The sequence below is a fragment of the Callionymus lyra genome, chromosome 1 (genome assembly GCF_982586985.1).
Source record: "Callionymus lyra chromosome 1, fCalLyr1.hap1.1, whole genome shotgun sequence".
Lineage (NCBI taxonomy): Eukaryota > Metazoa > Chordata > Actinopteri > Syngnathiformes > Callionymidae > Callionymus > Callionymus lyra.
Genome location: NC_141818.1, coordinates 27,797,812 through 27,825,311, shown reverse-complemented (window position 1 = coordinate 27,825,311; position 27,500 = coordinate 27,797,812). Strand labels below are relative to the sequence as shown.

The 27,500-nt window shown below is 40.0% G+C and overlaps 2 protein-coding genes and 1 pseudogene across 2 annotated transcripts; all 3 read left to right on the top strand.

Annotated features, from left to right (window-relative positions):
- The first annotated feature begins 5,573 nt into the window (after positions 1-5,573).
- Positions 5,574-9,140, top strand: s1pr5b (sphingosine-1-phosphate receptor 5b). The gene is made up of 2 exons (XM_087799139.1): positions 5,574-5,691; positions 6,525-9,140. The coding sequence occupies exon 2, from the start codon at positions 6,667-6,669 to the stop codon at positions 7,885-7,887; it is 1,221 nt and encodes a 406-aa protein (XP_087655265.1). The 5' UTR covers positions 5,574-5,691; positions 6,525-6,666; the 3' UTR covers positions 7,888-9,140.
- A 2,282-nt stretch (positions 9,141-11,422) lies between these two features.
- keap1b (kelch-like ECH-associated protein 1b) lies at positions 11,423-26,503 on the top strand. The gene is made up of 7 exons (XM_087799128.1): positions 11,423-11,504; positions 13,122-13,920; positions 20,591-20,836; positions 20,925-21,601; positions 22,970-23,175; positions 24,082-24,258; positions 24,328-26,503. The coding sequence occupies exons 2-7, from the start codon at positions 13,609-13,611 to the stop codon at positions 24,564-24,566; spliced, it is 1,857 nt and encodes a 618-aa protein (XP_087655254.1). The 5' UTR covers positions 11,423-11,504; positions 13,122-13,608; the 3' UTR covers positions 24,567-26,503.
- On the top strand, positions 18,883-19,979 carry LOC148088722 (uncharacterized; annotated as a pseudogene).
- Positions 26,504-27,500: the final 997 nt, after the last annotated feature.

The following is a 27,500-nucleotide window of genomic DNA, read 5'->3' as shown; positions in this document are numbered from 1 at the left end:
ATTCATATAAAACAGTCTTAAGGTTAATACCATGACACGCGTGTTTCAACTATGTTGTGCAAAGAGCAAGCAATTAAATAACATTATCAAGAAGTAGTCAACACTGCATCACATCAGGTCTTTAGTAAACACACAAAATACACTTTTCAGGACGTCCTTATCATCTTCCCGATGGAGCAACTGTTTGAAGCACACTTATGTCTAAATGTAATGAAGTGATGGAAAACTATGTTATATTGTCAAGCCATGCATGGAAAACATCTTCATGTCCGTGTGGAATCGCTGTTAAATGAAAGGAATGGATTAATTGGATGAGTTTATTTGATTATTCTGAAATTTGATTTGCCTGAAAGTTGAAGGTGATTTGGAGATTGCTTTGACTGAAATTGACGGGTTTAGCTTAAGGGATAGGAACAGAATAAAATCAAGACCGCAGTAATTTTTAGCAGATGCACGAGAAACCGTATCATTTGGTTTTCTGTCAACTAAACTAAAGTTTGAGGGTGAAATTTGGAAGCGTGTTTCCCTGACATCGAATCAGACTTAAGAAACATTTACAACTCAAATCAAATTAAAAGTGGGCCATGTGGTTTATATCGGCATGTGTCCACTCCTGAAACACCTCCAGAAACTATATAGTGATACTTGCACTCGAGCAGACTTAACTGGACCCAGCTGAGCATTCGTGACCTGAAGTCTTATACCAAGGGAATGGAATAAGAGCTTGGAAATGAGGTTCCTTAAGTGAGGGAGGCGGTGGTGTTTTTTGCCTGCGGGGGAAATTAACAAATGATAGACATTTGGATGTAGAAGCTCTGGATCAACAAAGGGATTCTTCTTGACACATTTAATGTTTTGAGGATCAGGGGTGACTATATTTCCCTGACTGTGAATGTCAAAAATGATATTAAATGTTTGTTTGTATTGTATTGTATAGCTTGGTTCAGCAATATTTCTTAGATCCTAAGTTACTGAAGAAAAACCACATTAAGTCAAATTCAATCCAGACTTACTCGTTGTTCTGTGTACAAACTGAATCAGTCCCAAACACTGTGTTGAAAATACATTTGTGAATGTCAAACAGGAGAAAACAGAAGTGGCATGAGGTCTTGACGAGTGGCTCTCAGGTTAAGTTCTGTTCTGGCCTGTGCATTCACTTTAAAATTGTTTTGGTAGCGTGGGGCCAATACTGGGAGATCTGGCATTGATTTACATTCTTACTGGTTTCAGCTTTTTTTGTGGTAAGAACAGAGTCGGAGTGGAATTTCAAGGGACCAAGGAGAAACAGAGCAGGAATGACTCAAGAAACAGATTACTTGAGTGAGAGTTTGAGAGATATCCGAGCGGCTGCCGTGTGGTTGAAATGTCTTTGTCTGCCCATCTTTTCTGATTACCATCATGTCTCCGGAGATATTCATCCAGGAAAAAAATGAAGTGCTTTTGTTCTGCAGAGCCAGATAATTCTCTAGATAATGCAGCACAATACAATACTGTCTTCTAGTTGTTAACTAACTAGAAGGGTCAACACCAGGGCCGGGTCTAGGCAGGGGCAAGATTGGGCCTGGCCCCCTCAAATAAATGTTGTGCCCCCTCAAACTTACATATAAGTAAGTAAGTAACAGCACAATGCCCCCTCATACATGCCTGTCTAGACCCGGCCCTGGTCAACACACATTATAATGGTTGATTTAATGCTGCAACTGCGCAGCATCAAGGTCCCTGGTTCAAATCCTGCTTGAGTCTAACCAACCTGACTTTGTGTGTTTATTCTGTACCAGTGTTGGTACACAGGTTCCTACTACTGCATCAAAACAAGGCAAGTAAAAGCTCAATTTTGTGTTGTGTGTGTGTGTTGTCTAAATGTGTGATCAACAATAGACTATTTCTTGGTCTGACGCTAATGTAGATAACCAATCACATTTCTAAGTGCAACATGTCAATCTTACATATCAGTGGTTCACAGAACCATTGTTTGAACACGTCATACTAAGAGGAAAACTGGTGGGTTTTTGCAAAGATGGGTTGGGAGTCTCATTAGATAGGTCATAATTTTGAACATCTGGAACATCTTTTGTTTCATCTATACTTTATATGCCGTTTAAATCCCAGCAGTCAAGTTGGTTACTCCATACAGACATTCATTTTCGATTGTCGACCCAATCAATCTTTAAAATGGTGTGTGGAGCTGGTTATGGTAAAAAAGCTTTTGTGTACTCTGCGTATGGGGGTCTGCCTGCAAAAGAGGAAGACCGGCTGAGCAGGAAAAACCTAGTTTAAGGGGAAAGTGGCAGTTGAGGTGTTGCTGTGTATCTTGATGCTTGAACATCTGGGTCTAGTTAAAACAGCATTAGTAGTGAACACATCCAGACTGCAATCATATTCAACCAAAAAAGTCCCTGAGCGCCAGGAGAGAGGAACCACATTACCAAAGAAGTTTAATGACCTGGACCTCTACAGAAAAGAAAATGTAGTTTGAATCTGCGAGTGGGTTCAGATGTACCTTCTGTGGGGTATGAAAGAGCACAACACATATGTGTGTGTACTGCAAACACCGGCATGCATGAGAGCACACACTCTCTCAGTTTCCCTTAATTTAAGACCTTATCTGCTCTTATCAATGTAATAACCGCAATAGTGGGTCATTTCCTGTAAGAAGAAGTCTAATTGCCATGAGTCATTTCTTCTCACTGCATCTCAAAGCATCCTCCAGCTGTTATCAGCTGAGACCATATCGCCATTTCACCAACTGTCCTCTTTACACAACGTTTTTTCTGAAGCTGCCGCACTTTAAGGAACTTCAAAAGCATTCTAATAAGTGGCTTCTGGGTTTCAAACCATGGTAACTCACGCAAAGCATGCAAACAAACACTCGGATGAGTGTGTTTGTGAAATGTACCTCCAGGTCTGCCATTGGTCACAATGACAAATGTTTTTAGAAAAAAAGATAGAAGGAATGTTTCCTTATCAGCCAAGACTGAGTCTGTCTCAAAGCACTATAGATCACACGTCCTCCTTAGCCCACTGTGAGGCAGCAGCACAAGTTCACTCTGAACCCCCACCTCTTCTCACAGTCAAACGAGAAAGACAAACATGCTACGCTGGGCTGTAGGTGGTCCAGACTTCCCAGACATTCAGCAAGACACCACATAACCTTAAAATTCAAAATGAACAAAGAAGGCATCCTGATATGTTTTCATGTGGGTTGATTTAAATCAGCGAGGCCCCTCTGTGTCACGTCAAATTCAATATCAGCCTCTCAAGTCAGCCTTTCATCCCGGGCAGGATATTAATCTTCAACGTTCTCCAGACACAACTTTGGAAAATCTGGAAAACCAAATTTGTCTTCAGAAAAAGTGGGGTTCGGGGCTGATAGTGGCCTCTCTGTGTACGGTGAGTTCAGCGAGGAACCATGAATTTGAAAAAAAGGTCATTTGTACTTTTCATGAGTGACATTTTTCTAATGTTTAATCCTTAGTTTTGTTCACGAGCAATTGTTTGTGTGTCTTCTTCTGGTTGGTTTGTAATTGTATTAGAGATACAATGATTTAAAGCAATCAAAAATAAATTTGCCGTTATTTTCCAAAACATGCTTATTTATTGTATCAATGTTCACACTTGTGAATCTATTCAAATTAAAAAACAGTCATTTCTTTTGATTCTTCTCCTTTTTACATCTAATTAAATTATATTGTATTGATGTGTAATTAATGTATTCATTTCCTTTAAGTCTACTGCTTTATTTATTTTCTTTAACTTCTTAATGTTATCAAAATATACTATTTCAAATAAATTATCAAATACTACCTGTATTATTTCCTTACCATGTGTTTATTCATTAGTTATTCTTTTTTATTTTTTTATTTATTTGATTTGATCCTTCTTTCAACTGAACCCTTTATGTTAAACTTCTCTTAAACTAATTGTACTGTTCAAACAAATCTGTTTACCTTCATTTTAATAAGGTGACAAAGCATTCAGAATGTGATCAAATATTTGCTTAAGTGGTTTGACGGTTTGATCTACATGCAAATATTTGCCAAGAAATGTGTGTGAAAACCCTTTGCTATCATCTTATAATTAAAACTACCTGACGATACAGAGTGACTTGATTTTCTGGTTGAAACAGGATCAAGGATCCGGATGGTACACTTTTCTTCAGAAAACGCTTTTTTGGGTTTTCGTGCTGTCTTACATACTTCAGGCCCCGCGGCAGATTTGTAGGCGAGCCAGGGAAGCTTGTTTAAGCTTGCAGAACTCTCCCCAACAGTAAGAATATTCGGGAATCCCGCAGCACCACAGATCAGCAGAATGACTTCATCGCTGCGACTGATAATTCTCTGAAAACATCTATTTAACACTTGAGTAGGGGAACACAAACTTCCTTCTTAATGAAATCATCAAAATGCTTTAGGATCATTAATATTCTTCAGCTCAGAGGCCCCCTCAAAACCCCCTGTCCGTTAGTTTGTTGTATTATTAATTATTACTGACAAAAATATGTTTTGTTTTGACAAAAAGATGGTATTTTTCTCTGATGAAAAATGGATCAGGTGGGGCCAGAACTGCAATGTTCTAGGACGAGGAGACTCTGGGCCACAGGGTTGCTGCAGGCGTGGGCACGCTCTTTTAAAGAGATTAAGCGAGACCTAAAAGTTGAAGATTCGAAGTCAGGGACAGAAATCTAGGTAGTTTACAGACAAGCTATCAGACAAGCAAACGTGGTCATGGCAGAAGTCCATCGAGATCTTTTAACCAATCCGAAGGCCAATGACCAGGAACAGGGACGAAATAGATGTGGCCCTGCATCGAAAAACTATTCTCGGATTAAAACATTATGTCATTTCTCGTAGAAAGATTTGGACGACTACTATTGACGTGTATGATTTTTGGGGCTCCCCATTTCCAAGTTGCCAAATTACCCTCAACATTTGGTTTTGTGATACAATATCGACTGTTACCATGGGATGCTTATTTTCAATTGCTCAATTCAAAGCCAACTGTGAATTAGTGAACCGTCTTACTTAATTATTCTGAAATGAATTCCTTAATCTCCAAATGTTTTAATCTGTTGACAGGACTTCATCTAAAATGAGTGAAAAAATGAGTGAAATACAGGTTATAGAAATCCTGCTGCAGCAAACTACTGTAGGTAGCAAAAGCAAAACATGGACTGAACTCCAGATCGCTTACTAGAACCAATGTTGTCAGATTTTCTAATCATTCATATTATTCTTGTATTATTCTTCATAACTACTGCGGGATGACTCTGAAGGAGTGAACACTGGCCCAGCCTTGAAAGATAAAGCCTTTTCATATCTGTTCTCCTGACTTTTAATGAACTGCTCATGTAGTTAGGAGGTGGCATAAAAAAAGCTGATAATAAATCCTTGTTTCTGAAGAAACTTTCACTGTCACTGGTTGTGACAAGCAGCACAGTTCTGTCAGGCCTGAATTCATTCAGCCAGAAGAAATCATTTCATCTGTCGCTACATGTTCACTGTCGCTGGTTCCACTGTGGAGAGGGGAGAGTGGGTGGGTTTGGGGGGAGACCCAGCCCCTTTTTCAGCTTTGCATGTCTCCCTTTCTTACTCACTCGTGAGTACTTGTCATTACATTCAGTCGTCAGTGTACCGTAGTGAGTTCAAGTTCCTGTCTGGATTCTACGTTCTGAGATGTTTCGGCCCCTTTAAGGTAAGGCCTTTTTTTAACAAACCATATTGTTGCTTGGTTTTCATTTTCTCTATTCATGTGCTTAGAGATCTGAGGGTAGATCATCTTTTTTTTTAAATGGTTGTTGTTAATGTACACTTTACATATTGTTACATGAGATTTGAATCTCTTTTTATAGGGCATTTGGGACTGGGCTTGATTAAAATAAAACACACACACAAATATGTAAAAAGAGAGAGATCCCCAAAAAACAATTAAAAAAATTATAACATAAAGTGTATGTATTTTATCCAAAAACTAAAAAAATACTAAAACTAAACAATAAAAGTTTAAACTCTGTATTTTACAAGCACATAAAAAGATTATTTACATGCTGGTTATAAAGAAACTCTAACGCTAAACTGACTTAAAGAATCAATTTCCCCTTTCGTAGCAGGCGTGAATAAATTACAAATATGCAGAGAATTTGTTAAATAGTACCACATGATGGCTGAAGTGTGAGAGGAGTGATTCCTCGCACGAGACCATCATGATTCTTAGGAATGTCGCTCAAATATCCCTCATAACTTAGATCATAGGATTTCTGCCTTCAAATGATGACCATATGTTCAGAGTTTTCCTAAGAGTTCACCGAGAGACTAATTATTAAATTAGGTTTGCATGCTTGGAAAACTTCAAACAGACTAGATTAGGAAAATATGGCGAAAGGAGAAATGCATTATTAAAGTGCAAGTGCATGTTGTGACTGTTTTCTCATCATATTTATGTTAATGTCTATGTGTTTACATGAATATTATCTCTCTATAAGAGATAAGATGGAAGATAATTGAATGTTTTTTCATTTGTTTTTGCAGGATCAAGTGTTGGTGGGATGTATAGAGCTCTCTTCTGTTGGAGCCTTTGCATGCTGAATGTTGCAAAATTATAAATAAAAAAAAAAGGGTCAATGAGGTAAAAGGTATGACAAGATAGCTGACTGAGAGAAACAACATCAGCATGGAGTATTCGAGGACTGCTCATGTTCTCCACACCACAACAGTGATGCCAAGCATCTCCCCGTCCTCCTCTCATGGCTGCCTACAGTTCTTCTGGAAGTACCAGGACAATTCCGTTATTGTGGAGCATTACAATTATACTGGCAAACTGCAGGGTGACCGGTACCGTGAAGGGCTCAAACCTGAGGGCATTACATTCCTGGTGGTGTGTATCCTCATCGTTCTGGAGAACGCTGTTGTCCTCCTTGCAATTCGAAGCAACAAAAAGTTCCATGTGCCCATGTATTACCTCCTGGGTAACCTGACTCTTTCCGATCTGCTCGCTGGGATCACCTACATGGCAAACATCATCATGTCTGGACCCAACACATTGAAGTTGACTCCACTGTTGTGGTTCTTAAGGGAGGGAGGAGTCTTCATCACCCTGACGGCCTCCATCATCAGCCTGCTGGCTATTGCGATCGAACGACATGTCACTATGGTTACGATGAGGCCGTATCATGGAGCGAAGCGTGGCCGGATGTTGACCTTGATCGGCGCCAGTTGGGCCCTCTCAGGGTTTCTGGGGGTCTTGCCTATTTTGGGTTGGAACTGCATCTACAGACTGGACGAGTGTTCCACTGTTCTCCCGCTCTACTCCAAGAGCTACATCCTCTGCTGTGTGACAGTTTTCAGCGCTGTGCTTCTCGCCATCGTCGTCTTGTACGTGAGAGTGTTCCGCATCGTCCGCGCCAACACTCAGCGCAATCATCTGGGCTTATCAAGCAGCATGAGGAAAGGACTGAGGCGAAAATCCCAGAAATACATCGCCCTCTTTAAGACGGTCACCATCGTGTTGGGAGTCTTCATTGCCTGTTGGCTGCCGCTCTTCTTCCTGCTGCTTTTGGACTTCTTCTGCCCAACCCGTGGCTGTCGTCTACTCTTCAAGGCAGATTACTTTCTTGGAGTAGCCATGGTCAACTCGCTCCTCAACCCCATCATCTACACCCTCACCAGTAAGGACATGAGGAGGGCCATTCTGAGACTGCTGTGCCGGCCCTGCCTGATGAACAGGGACGGTCAGGTGAAGAAGCTTGGGATGTCCTTTCTCGAGTGCAGCTTTAGCAAGACTGAGGTCGCATCTCAGAAGTTAGATGGTGGCTTAGAGACAACTGTGTCCACTGGGAATGTGACCACTCCATCCCCCGTTAAAGCCCTCTACCCCAAAATCTTCAAATCATAGAGCACTCGGACAAGTCTGTGTTCTGTTCTCAGGCAGGAATCTAAACAGTCCTCGTCACAAAAAGGTTCCAAACTTCTGTGGTATGTTCGCATCTGTGTCTGAGACTTGTAGCTGTTTCTATACATCACACTGAAGTTTAAACATGAGCGTCACAATCAACAAAACCATAAACATTAATTTAATGCCCAATGCAACGATGTACAAACTGTGACTATTTTTTTTTAATAAACTCTAGTTGGCACTAATGATTCAGGCATGTAGCTGTTTAAAAACTGACTCAAAGAGAAACTCAAACGCAGCAACAAAAAGATGTTTGGGATATAAACATAATAAAGAAACAAATATTTGTTCAACACAAAAGTTGGAAGGAATATTTCCTCAGAAGCTCAATAGCACCACCCACGGTTGAATCCCCGAGCCGTTATATCATATGATGTCATACGTGATTACCTTTCAACCTAAGATCCACATATAGAGACTAAAATAAATGCATTTTTCATATCATATGTTCTACTATTTTATCATTGGTATTTAAGGTTTCACAAATGTGATCTAACTATCATTATTGATTTGCACTGATAAATAATAAAGTGAAGATTTTGATTCTATTGTTCCCGTGGATACTTATAATCAACTAATGAACATTAAACAATAAGAATCAAAGTTCTGCATCATAAAATCCTGATTTTGCTGGTACGAAACGGAAGGTGGTGTTACTATTACTTTTGGATTCATCACAGAGCGACAATGAACTTTCCTGTAGAGGACGATCATGTGGCTTCACTGTGAGCAAATCCAAAATTCATTTTTTCGAAAAACCAAATAAATAATTTTTTTCTTCAAATCAAGACAGGAATAAGAAAACAAACACTTCAGTATTACTTTAAGCAGATGTTGCAAATAATGTAAAGAATAAAATGAGCCATGAAGTTTTTATTTTTTACCTCTTTGTTTACAGCAGTCAGGCAATTCATCTGCAAAAGTACAAATATACTGATATACTGAAAGGATCTCCAAGTAAACTTCCTCTCTCTATTAGTAACACTAACGCGACTTAATGGACTCACTGTTTTTGTAAAGCGTGAGTAAGTGTGACACGAATACAAATGTTTAGACTAGAACTGAACCAATTGTCTTTCTGTAAATAATACATATTGGAAGTGTTTGATGGGTTTTTTTGTTATTGTTTTTTTTACACCTTTTATGTAAGTGATTTTGTAACAATGCAAAATGAATAAACTTCTTTTTGGAATTTTGAATACAAGCATATGTTGTGCTGATTTAAGCTTGAGTATGTTAAAGCAGTAGAGGAAGTCAGCTTTCTTGTCTGACATCTGGTAAAGAAATTTACCTTCATACTGTGCTGCATTACATGCCTGGAACGCTGTAGGTCGACCCAAACATCCCACAATACACCTATTATTCGAGACTCAAGTCTATTTCTGTCAGTATTGTCCAAACATTGCTGAGTTGGAGGACGGTGTAACTTAGGTGATTTGTTTTCTTCCAGCTATTTTCTTTTGTTGTTCTCAACTTTTAGCCCGTGAAAGGTGAAATAATAACATTTTGTAAAATCATCATCATTTTCTTTTTTTCAGAGGAAAATGGAAGAATAATGTTCTCAAACTCCTAGTTAAACAACATTATATCGAAATAAGACAAAGTCTTTTCATTTTCATTTGACCTCCACAACCCTAAGCAACTTGGTAACAAATGGTTTAATATAAACCACAGATGTTGATCAGATGTTACCATCGTTATTCCTACAGACAGAAGTATTATTTCCATCCGGCAACTTACTTCCATCTGCAACGCACATCTTTCATCACACTTATCACTCAACGTCAAGCTGTCTGTCCAGCCGTGCTGTGTTTGTTTTATCATCACTTTGAGGAATGAAATCCTCAAAAAGTAATGAAAGCTTGGCACATTTAATATTCTATTTCATTTTTTAATTGTTTTTTATTATCTTACCTCACTTTATTTCATTTTATTTTGTTTTTCGTGTATTTTTCTAAATTCCTTTTTTTATTATTCATTTCAATTTTTAATTTGAGAATAAAATGTACATAATTAAACCTTAAAAACCTCTTGTGACATTCATTCCAAGGTAAGTCAAATACTGAACATGCTCATGATTAACAGTGCATCCAGATGGATTGCCAAAGCGTTTCACGAGTTCAAAAGAATCCATCATGTTTGTAATGGTCAAAAATAAATTTTGAAATGGTCATGAATTCCTTCTCAAATCAATTTTTTTTTTTTGCACTCCAAACATTTTTCTGTGTACAATCTTTTTTTTAATTATATATATATATATTATATTAACATACCTTCACCAGTTACAAAAAGACAAGAAAGAAAAATAACAATCATAGGGTATAATAGTATTGTGTTCATCCTATGGTGAACTATCCATTGTCCAACAACAGTTTTTCATAGATAGCAAATTTAAGCTTAATTGTTGCTGTGGCTCATTAAATATTGGACCTGATAGGACCAGAGCTGCACAGCAACATTTATCTGTGTATAAGTGAGTAATATTTGTATTATTTACAAAGATTTAATCTGTGGATTCATGGTTTATTATTTTCATTGTTGGTTTAAACTTGCTACCAGTGCATCTCTAGTTCCCTGCCAAGAGCTTATGATAACAACGTTATTGTGACAAAAAAAACTGGCAGAAACCTTGAAAGGACCAGGCTCCCAGCAGGCCTCCTTCACACTGATCAGGCCGATTGCAAATGTATATAATACACAGGTAAACCGACTCAAGTGGGGGGAGAGTGTATGTGTGTGTGTGTGTGTGTGTGTGTGTGTGTGTGTGTGTGTGTGTGTGTGTGTGTGTGTGTGTGTGTGTGTGTGTGTGTGTGTGTGTGTGTGTGTGTGTGTGTGTGTGTGTGTGTGTGTGTGTGTGTGTGTGAGTGAGAGTGAGAGTGAGAGTGAGAGTATTTATTTTTTTAATAATTTGCACTGCGGCTGAAAGACAAGTTGAAACCTTGAACTCCTTCATTCAAAAGTCGTTTTTAACCAAAAAAACTGACAGAAAACTGGTTCGTCGAAAGACCTCTGCTTTTACTATGTACCTTGAGCACCATCTAGTGGTCATAAACTGAAACTGAAAATCCATATTTTTTGTAATAAATTATTAACTAAATTATTTTACTCCCACTATCTTTTTATTTGTAATTATTGATATTCCACCACATTTATGTATGGGATAAATTATTTATATTTTTAAAATACCGTTTGTTCGGTATATCTTATTTGAGCATAGGTTATTTGTGAACGCCCTTGAAGAATGGATTATCCAACCTTCACAATCCCTCCGAATGACACATTTTTAGAATTAATTTTTGTGTAATATGTTGCGGAAATAGAATTTCCCGGTTCGTGTTCTCCCCCCCCCCTGTAAACGTCTTTTCAAAATAAAAGGTTCCTACTTCAGGGTGTTCAGTGACCAACGCGCGACCGAGACTGGTTTGTTTTCCCCGGCTCTTATTGTGAAGGCGGCAGAAGCGCGGCACAATGCTTAGTCATGGTGAGTTACAGCTCGAGCTCCTGCTGCATATGTGTCGCCGCACGACAAGCCTGGAGGAAGATTCCAGCTGAGTGAGGTCAGTCTTGGCTGGTCAAAATGTAGTCTTGTTGTGTACCCGTGGTCTGCTGCAATGTGTTGGAATCCCTGATCCCTGATGTTTGATAATGTTGATGTTTTCTCAGCGCTCTTTGTTTGCAGGTTTGTGTTCTGGTAGCGTGATGTCACAACATAACATAAACTATGTTTACCATGTTTTATTGTTGATATTAGCTTCTGTGTGAGGACAGGAAACAAAGTGTGCGTGAAACGTGCACATATCTGGTGGACAGTTGAACAGGCTTATGTAAGATCTCGACTCTTATGGCTCATGTTTTGGTTCAACCAGTTCCAGTGTGTGTTCCTCCCTGAGAGTTCACGGACCGAAGGGAAACCTCTGCCAAAGTCGTTCTTGGCTGCCTTTTGTCCCTCGACCTGCTTTAAATATACTTCAGCTGTACCCCCACATTTAGTTCCACTGTCCCCTCTGTCTTTAGAATCCAGCAGGTGGAACCAATGCAACTCTGGCTAACTCGAAAATAATAGCCGATGTAAAATCCCATTAATCTAACAGTCAGTACCAATATACTAACAAAAAACGAATGTCAAAATGTCCTTTATAATCTTTCTGTGGATGTTTGATATTTTATTACTATTATGTATCATGTATTCCACTTTTTTATTCCATTCTTACTCGGATTCCATGACAGGTTTTACAATTTCAAATGTGTACAACACCTGGAATATTCTTAAGCTTTTGCTGTGAACATTTTAAAGTACACATTTTATTTGTGTTGAAATGAATCCCTAACTTGACTATTAATTTCCTTATACATTTACTTTTAAATTTAACAGTTTATTAATACATTTTAAAAAGGTTCACTGTAGAAAAAATGCTCTTCTCTGGAGTTGAAACAAGTTGATCAGGAAACTTATTCCACTGATGTATCATTGTTGATAAAAAATTCCCGCATGAGCGTTAAGTTCCTCCTTGTTCATATAAAAAAGGAACTTCAGTTGGCACCTGTAAGCTGCGTCGTCTTATCACCTCAAAAGCTAATCATTACTGTGTGTGTGCTATGTGTATGAGCTCTCTTACATAAAGCAGTATGAGAAATCGTGGAATAGAACACCACAGACAGATTATTAACTGTATATTCTTGTGCTAGTTGTGTAAGGAAGTTTAGAGTGTTATATCTGTAGACCCAAAAATCTCCAGCACAGCGATGAAAGTTTTATTTGTAAAGCACCTTTCACAGACCAGGTAGTGCCAGAAACTATACTTTGAATTAAAGTGGTCTATAAAGGTGGATAACACATGAATGTGAAACTGATAGTTGGTGCATGTTCCTTCAGAGTAAATTAAAATGGTGGTAAATATCAATATATGACATCCAATATAATCCTTATTTTATCTCCTAAAACTGTATGTTTTAAAACGTTTCTGACTTGTGTTTTCAGATTCAACATGAAAATTCAATAACTTCAAGAATGTAGTGTTTAAGTGGATAAGTGCAAAAGTAAATGCTGTGATTGACTTCTGATGTGTCGAACTGAAGGACCGTGTCGGATCTTGATCTATTATGTTTTAAATGTGACATTAGAGTGACTAATGGAAGTGGTCAACATCTTATGTCCATTTTTTTTTCTCTTCTAGATGTTGGAAAGCAGTTTCCCTGTGAACACGGCAAAGCAAACAAATTCCTCAAGTGCCCGGACTCCAGCTTCAGAGAAAGTCACTCGACTCCTTCCCCTCAAGATACACTGAGCACGTCAAAGTAGAACACACTTGTTTATTTACTCCAACACTTGCTTAAAATAGCGGTACATGTTTATTCTCTAGTTATTGTAGCTTTAGGTTAGTATTTTCAGAATATTATTAACATTTATTTTAGCCTTTTCTTCACTTGGTCCAATTATTATATATATATTTTTTTGTTTTAATTATTTTTAACACGTTGCACCAAAGGTATTTGACCTCATTCCCAGCCATGTAGAGAATCAAGCGTCGCACAGAAGTGTGTCATCATGTCCAGATGACTGGGCCTCCTGGAAATAAGGGCTAAGCTGAGACAGAAACTCTTTTCTAGTATTGAAACTTACAAAGAATGGCCACTCACGTGCAGGACTGTTGAGGGTAAAAGATGGAAAGGACAGAGTGTCTGACAGAATGCAAAGCGCTGGTGACTCCATCCACACACAACGGCCACCGTGTCTTCAGCTACACGCTCGAGAGCCACACCGCCGCCGCTTTCGCTATCATGAATGAGCTGCGTCTGGAGCGCCAGCTCTGCGATGTCATACTACGGGTCCGCTACCAGGATCTGGAGGCCGTGGACTTTGTGGCACACAAGGTGGTACTGGCATCTTCCTCACCGGTCTTCAGGGCCATGTTCACCAATGGCCTCAAAGAGTGTGGGATGGAGCTGGTGCCCATCGAGGGAATCCACCCCAAGGTGAGTTTCAGGTCATATTACCTTTTGCAAGCTTTGTCGATTTTTTTTATTTTTATTTTATTATTTCCCCCCCTCCCCTGCTTTTGATTATTATATTAGGGGTGGGATTGGCAATAATCTGGTGATACGGTTCAGGGCGATACTATATAGTAAGTCAAATTGAAGTAAAGGTTATTTGTAAAGCGCCTTTCTAGACCAGGTTCAAAAAGCGCTTTAACAATCAAAAACGATATACAGCTAAAATACATGTTTTAAAAGGCCAAGACACATAAGACAAACACAGGAGTCCAAGAAAACCGGGGAAAAGCCTGAACAAATAAGAATATATTAATGTTTCTAGAGGGATGCAGAGGGAGAGGGAGATCGTTCCAAAGCTTAGAAGCAACAGCCTGAAGGGCTTTTGTCAAATACAACACCCAGGTTACTCAAGCTCAGTCTGACAGACTGACCTAAGTCACCCAAGTACTGCAACCTTATCATCAGGCGCCATAACCAAAGTTTCAATTTTGTCCACATTTGGCTGTACTGCGTGTTGCACTTAGCGACTGTTTTATTTCTTGCAAACATTGACTAAGCTGTTCAGCCTCTGGGCTCAGTTGGATCAAATGAGCAGTAGAGCTGGAAGTCATCAGCAAAAATGTGGTAAGAACATCAGGAAATCTCTGAATGATTTTACCCATTGGAATCAAGTACAGCAAAAACAATAAAGGACCCAGAACAGAACCTTGAGGGACTCCACACAACATACAGTATACGCTGATTCAGACCTTATCTGAATGGCAGATACACTGAAACTGCGCCCAGAAAGGTATGACAAGAACCACTGTAACACAGACCCAGACATTCCCACTTCATCCCTCAGTCTTCTCAGAAGGATCTGGTGATCAACTGTGTCAAAGGCTGAAGACAGATCCAAGAGAACCAGAACAGTGTATTTACCTGAGTCAGCTGACATCATGATGTCACTGGACACTTGCAGTAAGGCTGTCCCTGTAGAGTGATGTTTGTGGAAGGCAGACTGAAACTTCTCATGAATGTCGCTCTGATCCAGGAACAACGACAGCTGCTCAGACACCACCTTCTCCAAGATCTTGGACACGAATCGAAGCTTAGAAATAGGCCTGAAATTAGTGCGGTCAGTCGGGTCCAAGCCTGGCTTTTTGAGTAAATGCTCCACAATGGCATGTTTAAATGCAGTGGGGAAAAAACCCTTTGGAAAGGGAGATATTAAACATTTTGGTAACCCAGGGGCCAATTACATCAAACACTTAGAACACTGAAGAGCCTACATGGAAGGAAGTTGGACGAGCAAGAGGAGAGTTTCATCTTGCTCACCAGTGCCTAAATATTAGCCAGAGTTAGTCTTATAGCAGGTCCATGTGGTGGAGACGGGCTAAGTGACAGCCAAGGTTCCACACAAAAGGGGAGGGATTTTCTCTTGGATCAATTTAATTTTGGCAGTGAAAATCTCAACAATGAATTGCTGTCAGCTTCACAGGAGACAGGTGTGACTGGAGCAGCAGGATACACAAGAGAGTTGATTGTGTCAAATAGGGTTGCACGATATATAGAAAAATATTGATATTCTGATATTGGCACGTGCGATAAGCATATCGAAAACGTGTAATAATTTATTATTGTATAAATCAAGCATTTCTTAAATGCGCACTTTGACAGTGTCACGTTCTGTAAAGTTGTCAATTTGTACCTCTATGTCTCGTTGTCGTTTCGTCTTCTCGGTCTGTGAGTTGTGCTGCGCAACTCGCTAGGCTCGGTTGCTTTGGCGACACGTCTTGCCGGTGTGCTGACTTAGTCGGCGGCTTAATATAAGCATGGAAGTTAGACTAACTTATGAGCGCTACTCAAACGCTAGTGATCCAGTCAGCCGTTTTATCTCTTTCTCTCTACACTCTACAGCTAAATGTGGACGAAACTGAAACTCTGGTGATTGCTCATGATGATAAGGTTCCAGGGTTGAGTCAGTACTTGGGTGACTTAGGTCAGTCTGTCAAACTGAGCCTGAGAAACCTGGGTGTTGTATTTGATAAAGACATGTCTCTTGTTCAACACTGCAGAAAACTGACCAGAAACTGTTTCCTTCAACTGAGAAAAATCTCTAAACTTCGGAACATGATCTGGAGCTTGTAATCCATGCGTTTGTTTCTTCTCGTCTGGACTATTGTAACAGTTTGTTTTCATGTCTTAACAAGAAGGAGCTGCCTCGCCTGCAGTTGATTCAGAACTCTGCAGCGAGAATTCTAACTCGCTCAAGTAGAAGAACTCACATTTCTCCGATCCTTAAAACTCTTCACTGGCTTCCAGTTTCTTTCAGGATCAACTTTAAAATTCTGGTTCTTACTTTCAGAGCTATTCATGGTCAGGCTCCTCCTTACATCAGTGATCTGCTCCAACCTTACACCCCAGCTCGGGCTCTGAGGTCTGTGGATCCGAATCTACTGATGGTTCCTCGCACACGGTTCAGGACCAGAGGAGAGAAATCTTTTCAGGCTGTTGCTCCTAAGCTTTGGAACAATCTTCCTCTCTCTTTGCGCTTGATGGAGTCTATTGACTCCTTTAAGAAACATCTAAAGACGTTTCTATTTGTTCAGGCTTTTCCTTGATTTTCTGGAACTCCTGTCGTGTTATCAGTTTTATCTTGATCTTTAAAATATATACTTTATTGAATATTGCTTTGATTGTTTAAGCGCTTTGTGACCCTGGTCTGGAAAAGCGCTATACAAATAAAAAATACTTACTTACTTCCTTTCAACCCCCTTTGCTAAAGCAACATATTGTAAGTACTTTTCATCTCGTCTCAGTTGTTTTCAGCGTTCTTATAAGATCGTGGAACTTCCAAACAAGTTTAAACGTGTCCATCTTCGCCGTATGCTAATCTAGCTAAGTTGTTAGCGTCAGGCCATAATTATTATTATTATATAATTATTATAAACTTTTATGTGTGCGTGTACAAGTCTGAAGGACTTTCAGAGACACTCAGTCTTTCGACAAGGTCTCTTCAGAGGTCTTAATTTTTCCAAGGGCACTGTTTTTTTCTGAATTGGCAAGTTCGATTTAATAGGTGCCACCTGATACAGTATTTCAACACAATGAGTAGTGAAACGGTGAATCAAATTGTCCATGTTAAGGCAATCATTGAGGTAAAGAGGGTCAAACATAGCAGAAAAACTGTCTGCAGTCTCGCCTGAGATAACACGCGTCTGAGACCTAACTTTCAAGGGCTTGGACTCGGGGATGAAGTCCAGGTTAAACAAAACAAGAGAAAGACAACTCAGATGGACATCAAGAACATATACATTAGAAATGTGCAGAATAATGGAAGATAAAAAGTCCTTCAAGAACACTGCCCCAGGACCAGGCGTACGCTAGACTAGAAAGGTCTTGTAGAACCAACCAAGATCAACTGAGACTCAAAAGAAGTGAATTCCTGTGTCTGAATCACTTTGCATAAACAACTATCTCAGTTTCAGTTTATTTATTTAAAATGACAATGTGCATTCTCTCTAAAAACATCAGCCAAACCACCCCCACAATGACGGGGACAGGGCTTCAGTTCAAAAGCGCTGCCAGCAAAATGGAGTTCATAAAGATGAATAAACTCTTCCTCTCTCTGCCATGTCTCTGAAAGACACAATAAATCCAACCTTTCTCTTGTGAAGAGGTCATTCAGAGATAAGGATTTATTTGCAATGGAGCGAGCATTCAACAGGCTGATATGCAGCCCTGATGACGTCTCTGAGGCAGTGACAGTGGAGCACAGCGGGACTTTTCAAAGGCTATTCACGTGGGTTACAGCTGATAAATGATATTGTATAAAATTGTATAAATCGACTTTCTGATACTAAACAGAGTCGCAGGAGCCGACTTTAGGTGGTGCCGATCACCGGCGCCGCTGGAAGCGTAATAAGATTAGTAAATAATAATAATCACCTAAAACTAATACAATACTGTACTGTGGTATATTGTGATACTGCAGGAACTAGGATATCACACAAGTATTGCCAGAGAACTTGACTCAGAATTGACATACTACTTGACTGCTGCCATCTAGTGGCCAAAAGTTTAATTGCCATATAAAAATTAACCAACACTGTGATGGCATGTTTATTTAAATCATGTTATTGAAATGTAAACGATGAGATGAAAAATAAAACTTGATTTGAAATGTATGGAAAAAGAATGCACAATTTAAATCCATTTACTGCTGTGGAATATTGATACAGTCCCGTGGTGAATCTTTTTTTTTTTCACACCCCTTAGAAATCTATTATGTAGTAGTAGAGCTGTACAGTGAATCAAAGATCCTATATTGATCCTGGCTTCCCATTTATACATATGTATGTGTATACAACATGCTCATCATTAAAGGAAAAGTAACAAAAACATCAAAAATTAAAATAATAAAAAAAACTCTAATATTGAAGATGTTACACTGTTTTCTATTAGATTTCACCTGAGGTTTGTCAATATAACTTCAGAATGGACCGTTGTCATGTTAAGGAATTTACTGCATCTTGAAGAAGCTCTCTTCTTTGGTTGGGGAGCAGTCTCCTCATCTGCAGTGTGAGTCACTTGTCTCCATATTTCTCCCAAAATGTCTTCAGAGTCCATGGTGGGGAGAGATGGTAGCGGAGCGTCAGTCGACGTGTCTTCCAAGGAGAACATTTGATAGCTGGCCAGACTGGGGGAGTTTGGATTGAGATATAAGACTTTATGTCGGAACAGGCTGGAACTTTTCACAGACTTGAGTCTTTTCATTGGCCTCTGTCAATCCAAATAGACGAATTATGCTTCAAGCCGAGCGGACATTTCCTCCAAGATGGTACCTGATGAGCGGACGAGGTCATGAAATGCAGCCAGCCGACCACTCTGAGTGAGAATGGCATCCACTTTCCGTCCATGTTCCGTCAGCACCTCAGTCAGAGTCACATTCAAGCGACGCTGTACTGCATTTGAGATTCCAAGAACTTGGAAAATGGGTAGATGTCTTCCACGTCCTCCAAGGGAAAGAACCGACCTTCGAGAGCTGGAGCGAGTATATTTATATATACCATATATAAATATACCAAAACTACTCGGCTGGTTGCAGTCACGTGTCATTATGGTCACATAGGTCATTAGCATGTTATTTAGAGATTTTGAGAATGATATTCGAGAGTGTACTATTCAACATCCAAAGCAAACGGAGCATGTGGATTGTTTCATTGCCCTCCCCTGAACTAGTGGCCTTTATTACAATCATCATCATGCAGGGCCTGACATCACATCACAACACCTAGGCTTTGATGACGGGGACACGTGCAGTGAGCGAAGAATGACTGATAAGTTTGCTGCAATTTCCCATCTGTGGGGATCGTTTGTCACCAACTGCATCACATCTAACAGCCCTGGTCAACACATCACCATTGACTTTTCCCATAAAAGACTTGCTGCTGTTTCCTGAAGTACATTGCATGAACCCTGACAAGTTTGGGATCAAGTTTTGGGTGTCTTGTTACTTGAAACCTCTGCAATGTCCTACCATATCTTGGCAAGGACCCCAGTTGTCCCAGTGGAGAGACTGTCCGAAAACGTAGTTATGAGGCTGAGGGAACCATTCCTGGACAAGGGAAGAAATGTTACAACGGATACTTTCTTCACATCGCTGTCACTTGCGCAACGACTGCTTAGCCGGAAAACCACCATCCTCTGCACATTCAACAAGATTTGCAAAAAAAAACGACAATCAACTAGACTGAGCGACCGCAATGAATTCACCACTCAGGTTTTTACAACCACTGTAGCCACGCTGACGGTGTTTGCGCCCAAACAGAAAAAAGATTTCTAGACTAAAGGAAGCCAAACACTGTCACCCTTTACAACACTACAAAGTGCGGCGTATATGTGATGGACCAGATGGTGCGCGAGTACATTGCATGGGAACACAACGCTGGCCTGTCGCTGTGTTCTATAACATGATTGATATGGCAGCACTTAATGTACAAGTGCTGTATCAAGAATGCATCAGTAGGGAGGAGAGACGGGTGGACTGCCAGGTCTAGCTTGCAAAAAAGTTGACCAACCATCATGTGGGGTGAAAGAAGGCACAAGAGGAACAATTTCTTCGGCACCTTCCTGGGAAAAGAGCCACGTGTCAGGTCAAAAATAAATGTAAGAACCACTGGAATGCCACTTTGCGATGTGTTGACTGCTACAGATACACATGTGGCAAATGCAGAAGGGAGATACCACTGCTCCTCAACCAAAGAAGAGAGCTCCCCCACTGCCTTCCCATTCCCTCTTACCATGTAAGAGGGAATACTCCTGTGGTGTGACCATTATTGCAACGCTTGCATAACAAAATGAGTGTAGTTGTTTCCAGCCAATCGGCTCTTGCCTGGGCATTTTAGGGCGAAAAGCCAAATGGCTCTTCCTGGGGACTTCTAGTTTTAATTGTAAATAAATGCATTTTTATCATAAATGCACTTCATTTACAGAAATAATAACGAAAAATGGAGAAATTACAAAATGGTCAAATGTAAAAATATATAGGTGTGTTCAAGTTTTCCTGACAACCTTAATAAGTTGTAGTTTATAAAAAAAAAAAAGTTCATGATCCCTCCGTCCTGCCAATTCATTATGAATTTCTTTATTCTTTTCCTCCCTAATGCAGGTGATGGACCGGCTGATCGAATTTGCCTACACAGCCAGCATCTCGGTCGGGGAGAAGTGTGTGATTCACGTGATGAACGGTGCGGTCATGTACCAGATAGACAGCGTTGTGAAGGCCTGCTGTGATTTTCTGGTGCAGCAGCTCGACCCGAGTAACGCCATTGGCATCGCTAACTTCGCTGAGCAGATCGGTTGCACAGAACTGCACCAGAAGGCCCGTGAATACATTTACATGAACTTCAGCCAGGTACAATCACACTTTCTCACTCAGCAATGTCAGGCTTCTGAACAGGATTCGGTGGACACCTTGTCTTAAATTCTGTCTGTTCTCACAGGTGGCCACTCAGGAAGAGTTCTTTAACTTGTCTCACTGTCAACTGGTGACCCTCATCAGTCGCGATGAGCTCAACGTTCGCTGTGAATCTGAGGTCTTCCAGGCCTGCGTTGAGTGGGTGCGTTACGACCAGGAGAACAGAAGACCTTATGTCCAGGCTTTACTCCAGGCTGTCCGATGTCATTCCCTGACGCCCAACTTTCTACAGGCCCAGCTCCAGACCCTGGACTGGGACCCCCAGTGTATAGACTACCTAGCACAGATCTTCCAAGACCTAACCCTTCACAAACCCACCAAAGTAAATTCTTGTCGAACTCCAATGGTGCCGCAACTCATTTATACAGCGGGTGGTTATTTCCGTCAGTCTCTCAGCTTCCTCGAGGCTTACAACCCTTGTTCAGCATCTTGGCTCAGGCTGGCGGACCTCCAGGTACCCCGCAGTGGCCTTGCAGCATGTGTCATCAGTGGCCTCTTCTATGCTGTCGGTGGACGGAACAACGCACCTGACGGCAACATGGACTCTAACTCGCTTGACTGCTACAATCCCATGAACAACTGTTGGCTGCCATGTGCCCCCATGAGTGTTCCCCGAAATAGAATCGGTGTGGGCGTCATTGACGGGATGATTTATGCAGTTGGAGGGTCACATGGATGCATTCATCACAATAGTGTGGAGCGGTGAGTAAACGAAAAGCTCAGTCAACGTAAATATTTCATTAATCTTGTATATTATCAAAATGTTGTCAAAGTCAACACTTGTGATTTCTGCATGAACCAGAATATAAAAGAAATGCTAATCTGTCATGTTAGTGTTTCACACAAGTCAAAGGAAAGTAGATGAACAAAGATGTTCTAATAGGAAGAGGAACAAGTTAAGAGAAAAAAACATGGGACAAAAAGAAAAAACTAAATGTAATTTTATTGTACATTTGATTTAATTGTGCATACCTCTTAACTTTACAAAGAAATTACCGTAAATTCCGGACTACAAGCCGCTACTTTTTTCCTACACTTTAAACACTGCGGTTTATACTACGGTGCGGCTTATTCATTTTTTTTCCGTGGCGAGAAAAACATTTTGCTCAGCAACCATAGACCAATAGAATGAATGAGTAACTTTGTGTCAGCAGCTCCCTCCCGACTACGAGGAGAAACTTACTTCATTCCGCACATTCACTCAAACAAAGATAGCGGAGAATTCCATCGGGCCAGATGAAATCATAAATATGGATGAAGTACCTCTGACGTTTTGTAACGGACCTTCTCAGATAACTCCTCGAGAGATCGTCACACACACATTCTTCATGGGGCGGAGCTCTGGTGCGGACTTGGTGACGCTCCAGAGTGACAGCATTAATTATAACAACACTGACCACACATGAAGCCGTTATAGAAGTTAATCAAAATATATTTACTTAATAACATTTAACAAAAAACGCTCCTTAAAGGAGGATCAATCAAACATGAACAAAACAACGAACACCCACGACACCCCACAGTCAAATCCCCGCGATCAGTGTCCAATGTTCAAGTCCATAATTGTCCAGAAAAAAGGCTGCGTTAAGTGAATCCTAGGTGAGGCGCAGGGACGCAGGACGGCCCGCCGTTAAGTTGCGTTTATCCGCGCAATCACTGCGTTACGATCAGGTGGAAAAAAGCAAACTACCGGTACTCATCCATGTTGCCGGCGTGATGAAGAAATAATTCCCCGGTTGAAGGACACGGACAGTTTGTCCACCTGCCTCGTGCTTTTGTCGCTGGTTCCTCGGACTGTAAATATCTGAACAATGCTTAAGAAGAATAACACAGTGCTTTATTTATTTAAATGTAAGAAATGGACGTGAATTACCGGTAGTTCATTTTTTTGGCTGTTTAAACCTGCGGCTTAAAATCCGGTGCGGCTTGTATAATTACAAAATTGATTTTCTTTCTAAAAATTTGAGCATGAGGCTTTTAATCGGGTGCGCTCTGTAGTCCGGAATTTACGGTAATTAAATGATTAAGTTAAAGGTCTTCATTTTCTTCTCCCTCAAAATGAATCAACAGGTATGACCCAGAAAGAGACGAGTGGCAACTGGTGGCCCCCATGCTGACTCGACGCATCGGTGTTGGTGTTGCCGTCATCAACCGGCTGCTTTACGCCATGGGCGGGTTTGACGGCACCAACCGGCTCAGCTCCTGTGAATGCTATAACCCTGAGAGGGACGAGTGGAGAACTATGTCCTCCATGAACACTGTTCGCTCCGGGGCAGGTGAGAAGATGTCAGAATGTGGTTTCAGGTGTAAAAGAAATGCCTGTTCATGGCTGGACTGGTTTGGCTGGATGCAGTATTATTTCTAGAATAACTGAGTTTGAATCGATTTGTGATGTAGGGTTGTGTAAGAGTCGGGCAATATGATGCACTTCTCTATACAGGAGCAACCATGTGTATTGTGATACTGTAGAATACATTTGTAGTGTCCAAGTTCTTAACTCTGGCATTGCAGAATCTACAGACCTCATGAAGAGGTCGTAAATGCCTTCATTCGTTTTAAAAATAAATTATGTCCAAACATCAGCTTTAAAACTTGCTGTAGACTATTGTATCCTCTCATCCTCAGTCATCGCTGTGATCTTGCTGAATTTCATGGATCCTTTAAAGAGCAACTAATGTAAAAACCCAACTCTCCCGACTTACTCACATGTTTCAATTGTTGAAGTCTTCCCGCCCCCTTGTTTTTACAAAAAGTCCCTTGGAGGTGGAGACTCAATGATGCTGCATGACAAACCTCATTGCTTGACCAATCGCAGCATAGTTTTGTGCAAACAGACATTCTGATGAGTACAATAGGGGTCCAAGGTCAGTTTAAATGATACTTAAATCAACACATCAGTTTCTCTAAGGAGATCCTCTTTCTATGTAATTTAAATTCAACCCAAAAATGAACGCTGTCAATGTATGTTTGCATGTTAATTGTACATTTTAAAAAATAATAATTTTATTCTATACATACTTTATTGAAATATAAACCGTAAAACAACTTATAAAAAATATTGTGATTATTTAAAAAACATTTTGACATTTTCTCACACCCCTTTTCTGTGATGAGAGTGAACGACTGTCATCCAGTGGAGCAGGAGCTTACCTTGTTATTCATGAATGAACCATCTCTGGCAGGTGTATGTGCTCTTGGAAATTTCATTTATGTCATGGGCGGCTATGACGGCACCAACCAGCTGAACTCGGTGGAGCGTTACAATGTGGAGACTGACTCGTGGATCTTCGCTGCCTTCATGAGGCACAGACGCAGCGCGTTGGGTGTCACGGCGCTTCACGGCCGCATATACGTACTGGGTGAGTTGAGCTGTCCATCAGAACTTCTATAATCAAGCAGTGAGATCTGATGTCTGTTCACTTCCACAGGGGGTTATGATGGGAACACTTTTTTGGACAGTGTAGAATGTTACGACCCTGAGAAGGACACGTGGTCAGAGGTCACGCACATGACATCTGGACGCAGTGGTGTGGGTGTGGCTGTCACCATGGAGCCTTGCCAGAAAGACCTGCCGCCTGCTCAGAAGGATGAGAAGGTCCACTCATCCAACCATCACTCTGTCAGCTCCGGGTTTGGAGCCCAACAGAATCTGAACCATAACGGATGACATCAGCTCGGTAATCCTGCACAGGAAGAGCTTAGAAGCCTGCAGATCAAAACACTTGTCACATTTACCCCTTTGACAGCACATGTTGTTATGGCAACTTTTATTTAACTCAATGTTTTCTCTTCTGAATTGAGGATCTATAAATATAAACCACCAGTACCTCTTAACCAAACCCAAAATGACTTTAATGTATGTAACAATCATGTGTTTATAAAGAGCATGATAACTATTTATAAATGAAAAAACACTTTAAAGGACATTGAACTAATGCATTGGTTACAAAGCTATTTTCAAAACGACTCTTAATTCAAATGGCTTATGAAACAGTTTTTCTCAGATGTAGATCTTCGTAACTTTAATGTTAATCATGTAACCCAAAACAATTTGTGGGTTGTTGCATAAAAATGTTGCATTGATCAGGTGTTGCATATTATTGGTGGCAAATTTCTGATTTAACATAGACTCTAACTCTACTTAATTTTTACATCAAGACACGATGCTCAAAAACCTGAAAGAAACTTTACAAAGTTCTGCGTCATTGCGTACCTGTCACGTTGAGATGTGATGCGATGCTAGGGCTGTTGCTCCCACGACCTGCTACTGCAATATATACATCAGTCAAATGATCGCTTAATTATTTAAGCAAACATCAATGAACTAAAGCTGTGTATTCTCAGCACAACTGCAGCCTGTAGGATTGTGCAGCATTGACACACAACTTGGCTCTTTGGAGTACCAACACACAATGCTAACTTGGCTCTGTGTGCGAAATTAACGAACATTGCTAACTTTGCTCTGTGTGCGGCATTTACGCACAATGTTACTTTGGCTATGTGTGCGGCATTAATGCACAATGCTAAGTTAGCTCGGTGTGCTGCATTAATGCACAATGCTAGGTTAGCTTGGTGTGCTGCAATAACCCACAATGCTAAGTTAGCTTGGTGTGCTGCATTAATGCACAATGCCAAGTTAGCTTGGTGTGCTGCATTAACGCACAATGCTAAGTTAGCTTGGTGTGCTGCATTAACACACAATGCTAAGTTAGCTCGGTGTGCTGCATTAACGCACAATGCTAAGTTAGCTCGGTGTGCAGCATTAACGCACAATGCCAAGTTAGCTTTGTGTGCGGTATTTACGCACAATGCTAAGTTGGTGTCTGTGTGTGGAATTTACGCACAACGTTAAGTTAGCTCAGTGTGCGGCATTTACTTACAATGCGAAGTTACTTGCTGTGCGGCATATACTTACAATGCGAAGTTAGCACAGAGGCATTAGCACACAGTGCCAATTTAAAATCAACTACCATGGTAGCCTAAATTTAGCGTCAGTGAATGTGAATTAAGATAATATAAAATACCAGCTCGGGTCTCTTAAGTTTACTCGCTTATCTCACTGCATTCTGTTCACAATCTCTGGATATGAAATTGTTACCATTTAAAGGGAACCTTGTTTTAATTCACAACAGCTCAAGTGTGCCGAAAAACAAGGATTTTAACAACATGCACTTGACGGAAGTGATCTTGTTTTGTAATATTTATTGAAGGCATTTGACTGGTGCCCGTCAAAACAGAACAAATCCAGACCTCAATAACAGAAGACCACGTCTGTGCATTAGTATTCTTGTACATGTATACTAATGCTGACAAGCTCTAAACACAAAAGTATTTGTATCAGCAAATTAAGCTGCAAATGTTTGTAGGTTTTTTTTTTTTTGTATATTAATATTCAAAAACACCTTGTACAGACTCTTGCTCTGCAATACTGATATTTGGTGTGACCAGAGGTTGAATCATTTGCATGACCTTATTGAATAAAATGTTTGTGTTGTGTATGTATGTTTTGAGAACTGTTTTTTAAAGACATGGTTTAGATCGCACTGCCCACAACTAAGAAGATTCAGACTTCCATCCATTGTAAAATAAAATGTTATTTAAAATATTTTGTTAAGTGTCACTTTATATTTAAGTTTTCTTATTCCAACCCTAATATTTACAGATAAAGTGTGATTTCATACAGACTTGTTTTTTTTCTCTTACACACAGATAAATGTTATCGTCAATGACCAGACAAAGGCTGAAAAAGAACCCAAAATTACAATGCGACTCGTCTAGCAGAGAGTGGTTGGTGATTGGCTCCCCCTGCTGGCTTAAAAACGCCAACGCTGGTCAAGACGAAATGGAAGTGGAGGATCCAGCCGCAACTTTAAAACACTTGCGCTTTTGTGAAGGTGTAACGGTAGTGAGAGAGAAGTCACGCGGAAGGATCTACGACACTATCACTGTTAGATCCTCAAAAATCCTCTGATATGGTGACATTAAAGTATCTTTTCTCTCAATAGATTCCAGAGACACTTCTGTTCTAGATTTGAAGCGACACGTGATGAGACCAGAGTCTGCAGACGTGTGTGAGACTGTTATATCTAATATCTTCTGCTGATCTGGGATCATTTCCCGTTTATTCTTATGTGTTGTTGCGTATGTTTTCATGCAAAATAATTAATTTACGGTTGTTTAAATAATTTAAGTATTGACCTTTGACGTTATTTTTGCTTAGAAAGCTGTTTGTGCAAAATGTATTTTATTATAAAAAATAAACCTAAATAATTGACAAATATCTGACTTTATTTTCATGTTCAGCAGGTTTTGAAGTATAGCTGAACAAAGTTTCATGTATTTTACTGTAATATTGATTTATTTTTGTTTTAGTAAAGTTTATTATTGTCACTGTTAATCAAGCACAATATATTTTAATTCTTGTATAAAAAAAACAACCTTAATAGTTGCCAAAATCTGACTTTATGTTCATGTTCAGCAGGTTTTGAAGTATAACTGAACAAAAGTTTAATGTATTTTTACTGTAGTAAAATTGACTTATTCTCATTTTAGTACACTGTATTATTGTTATTTAATATATTTTATTCCATACAAAAAAAGT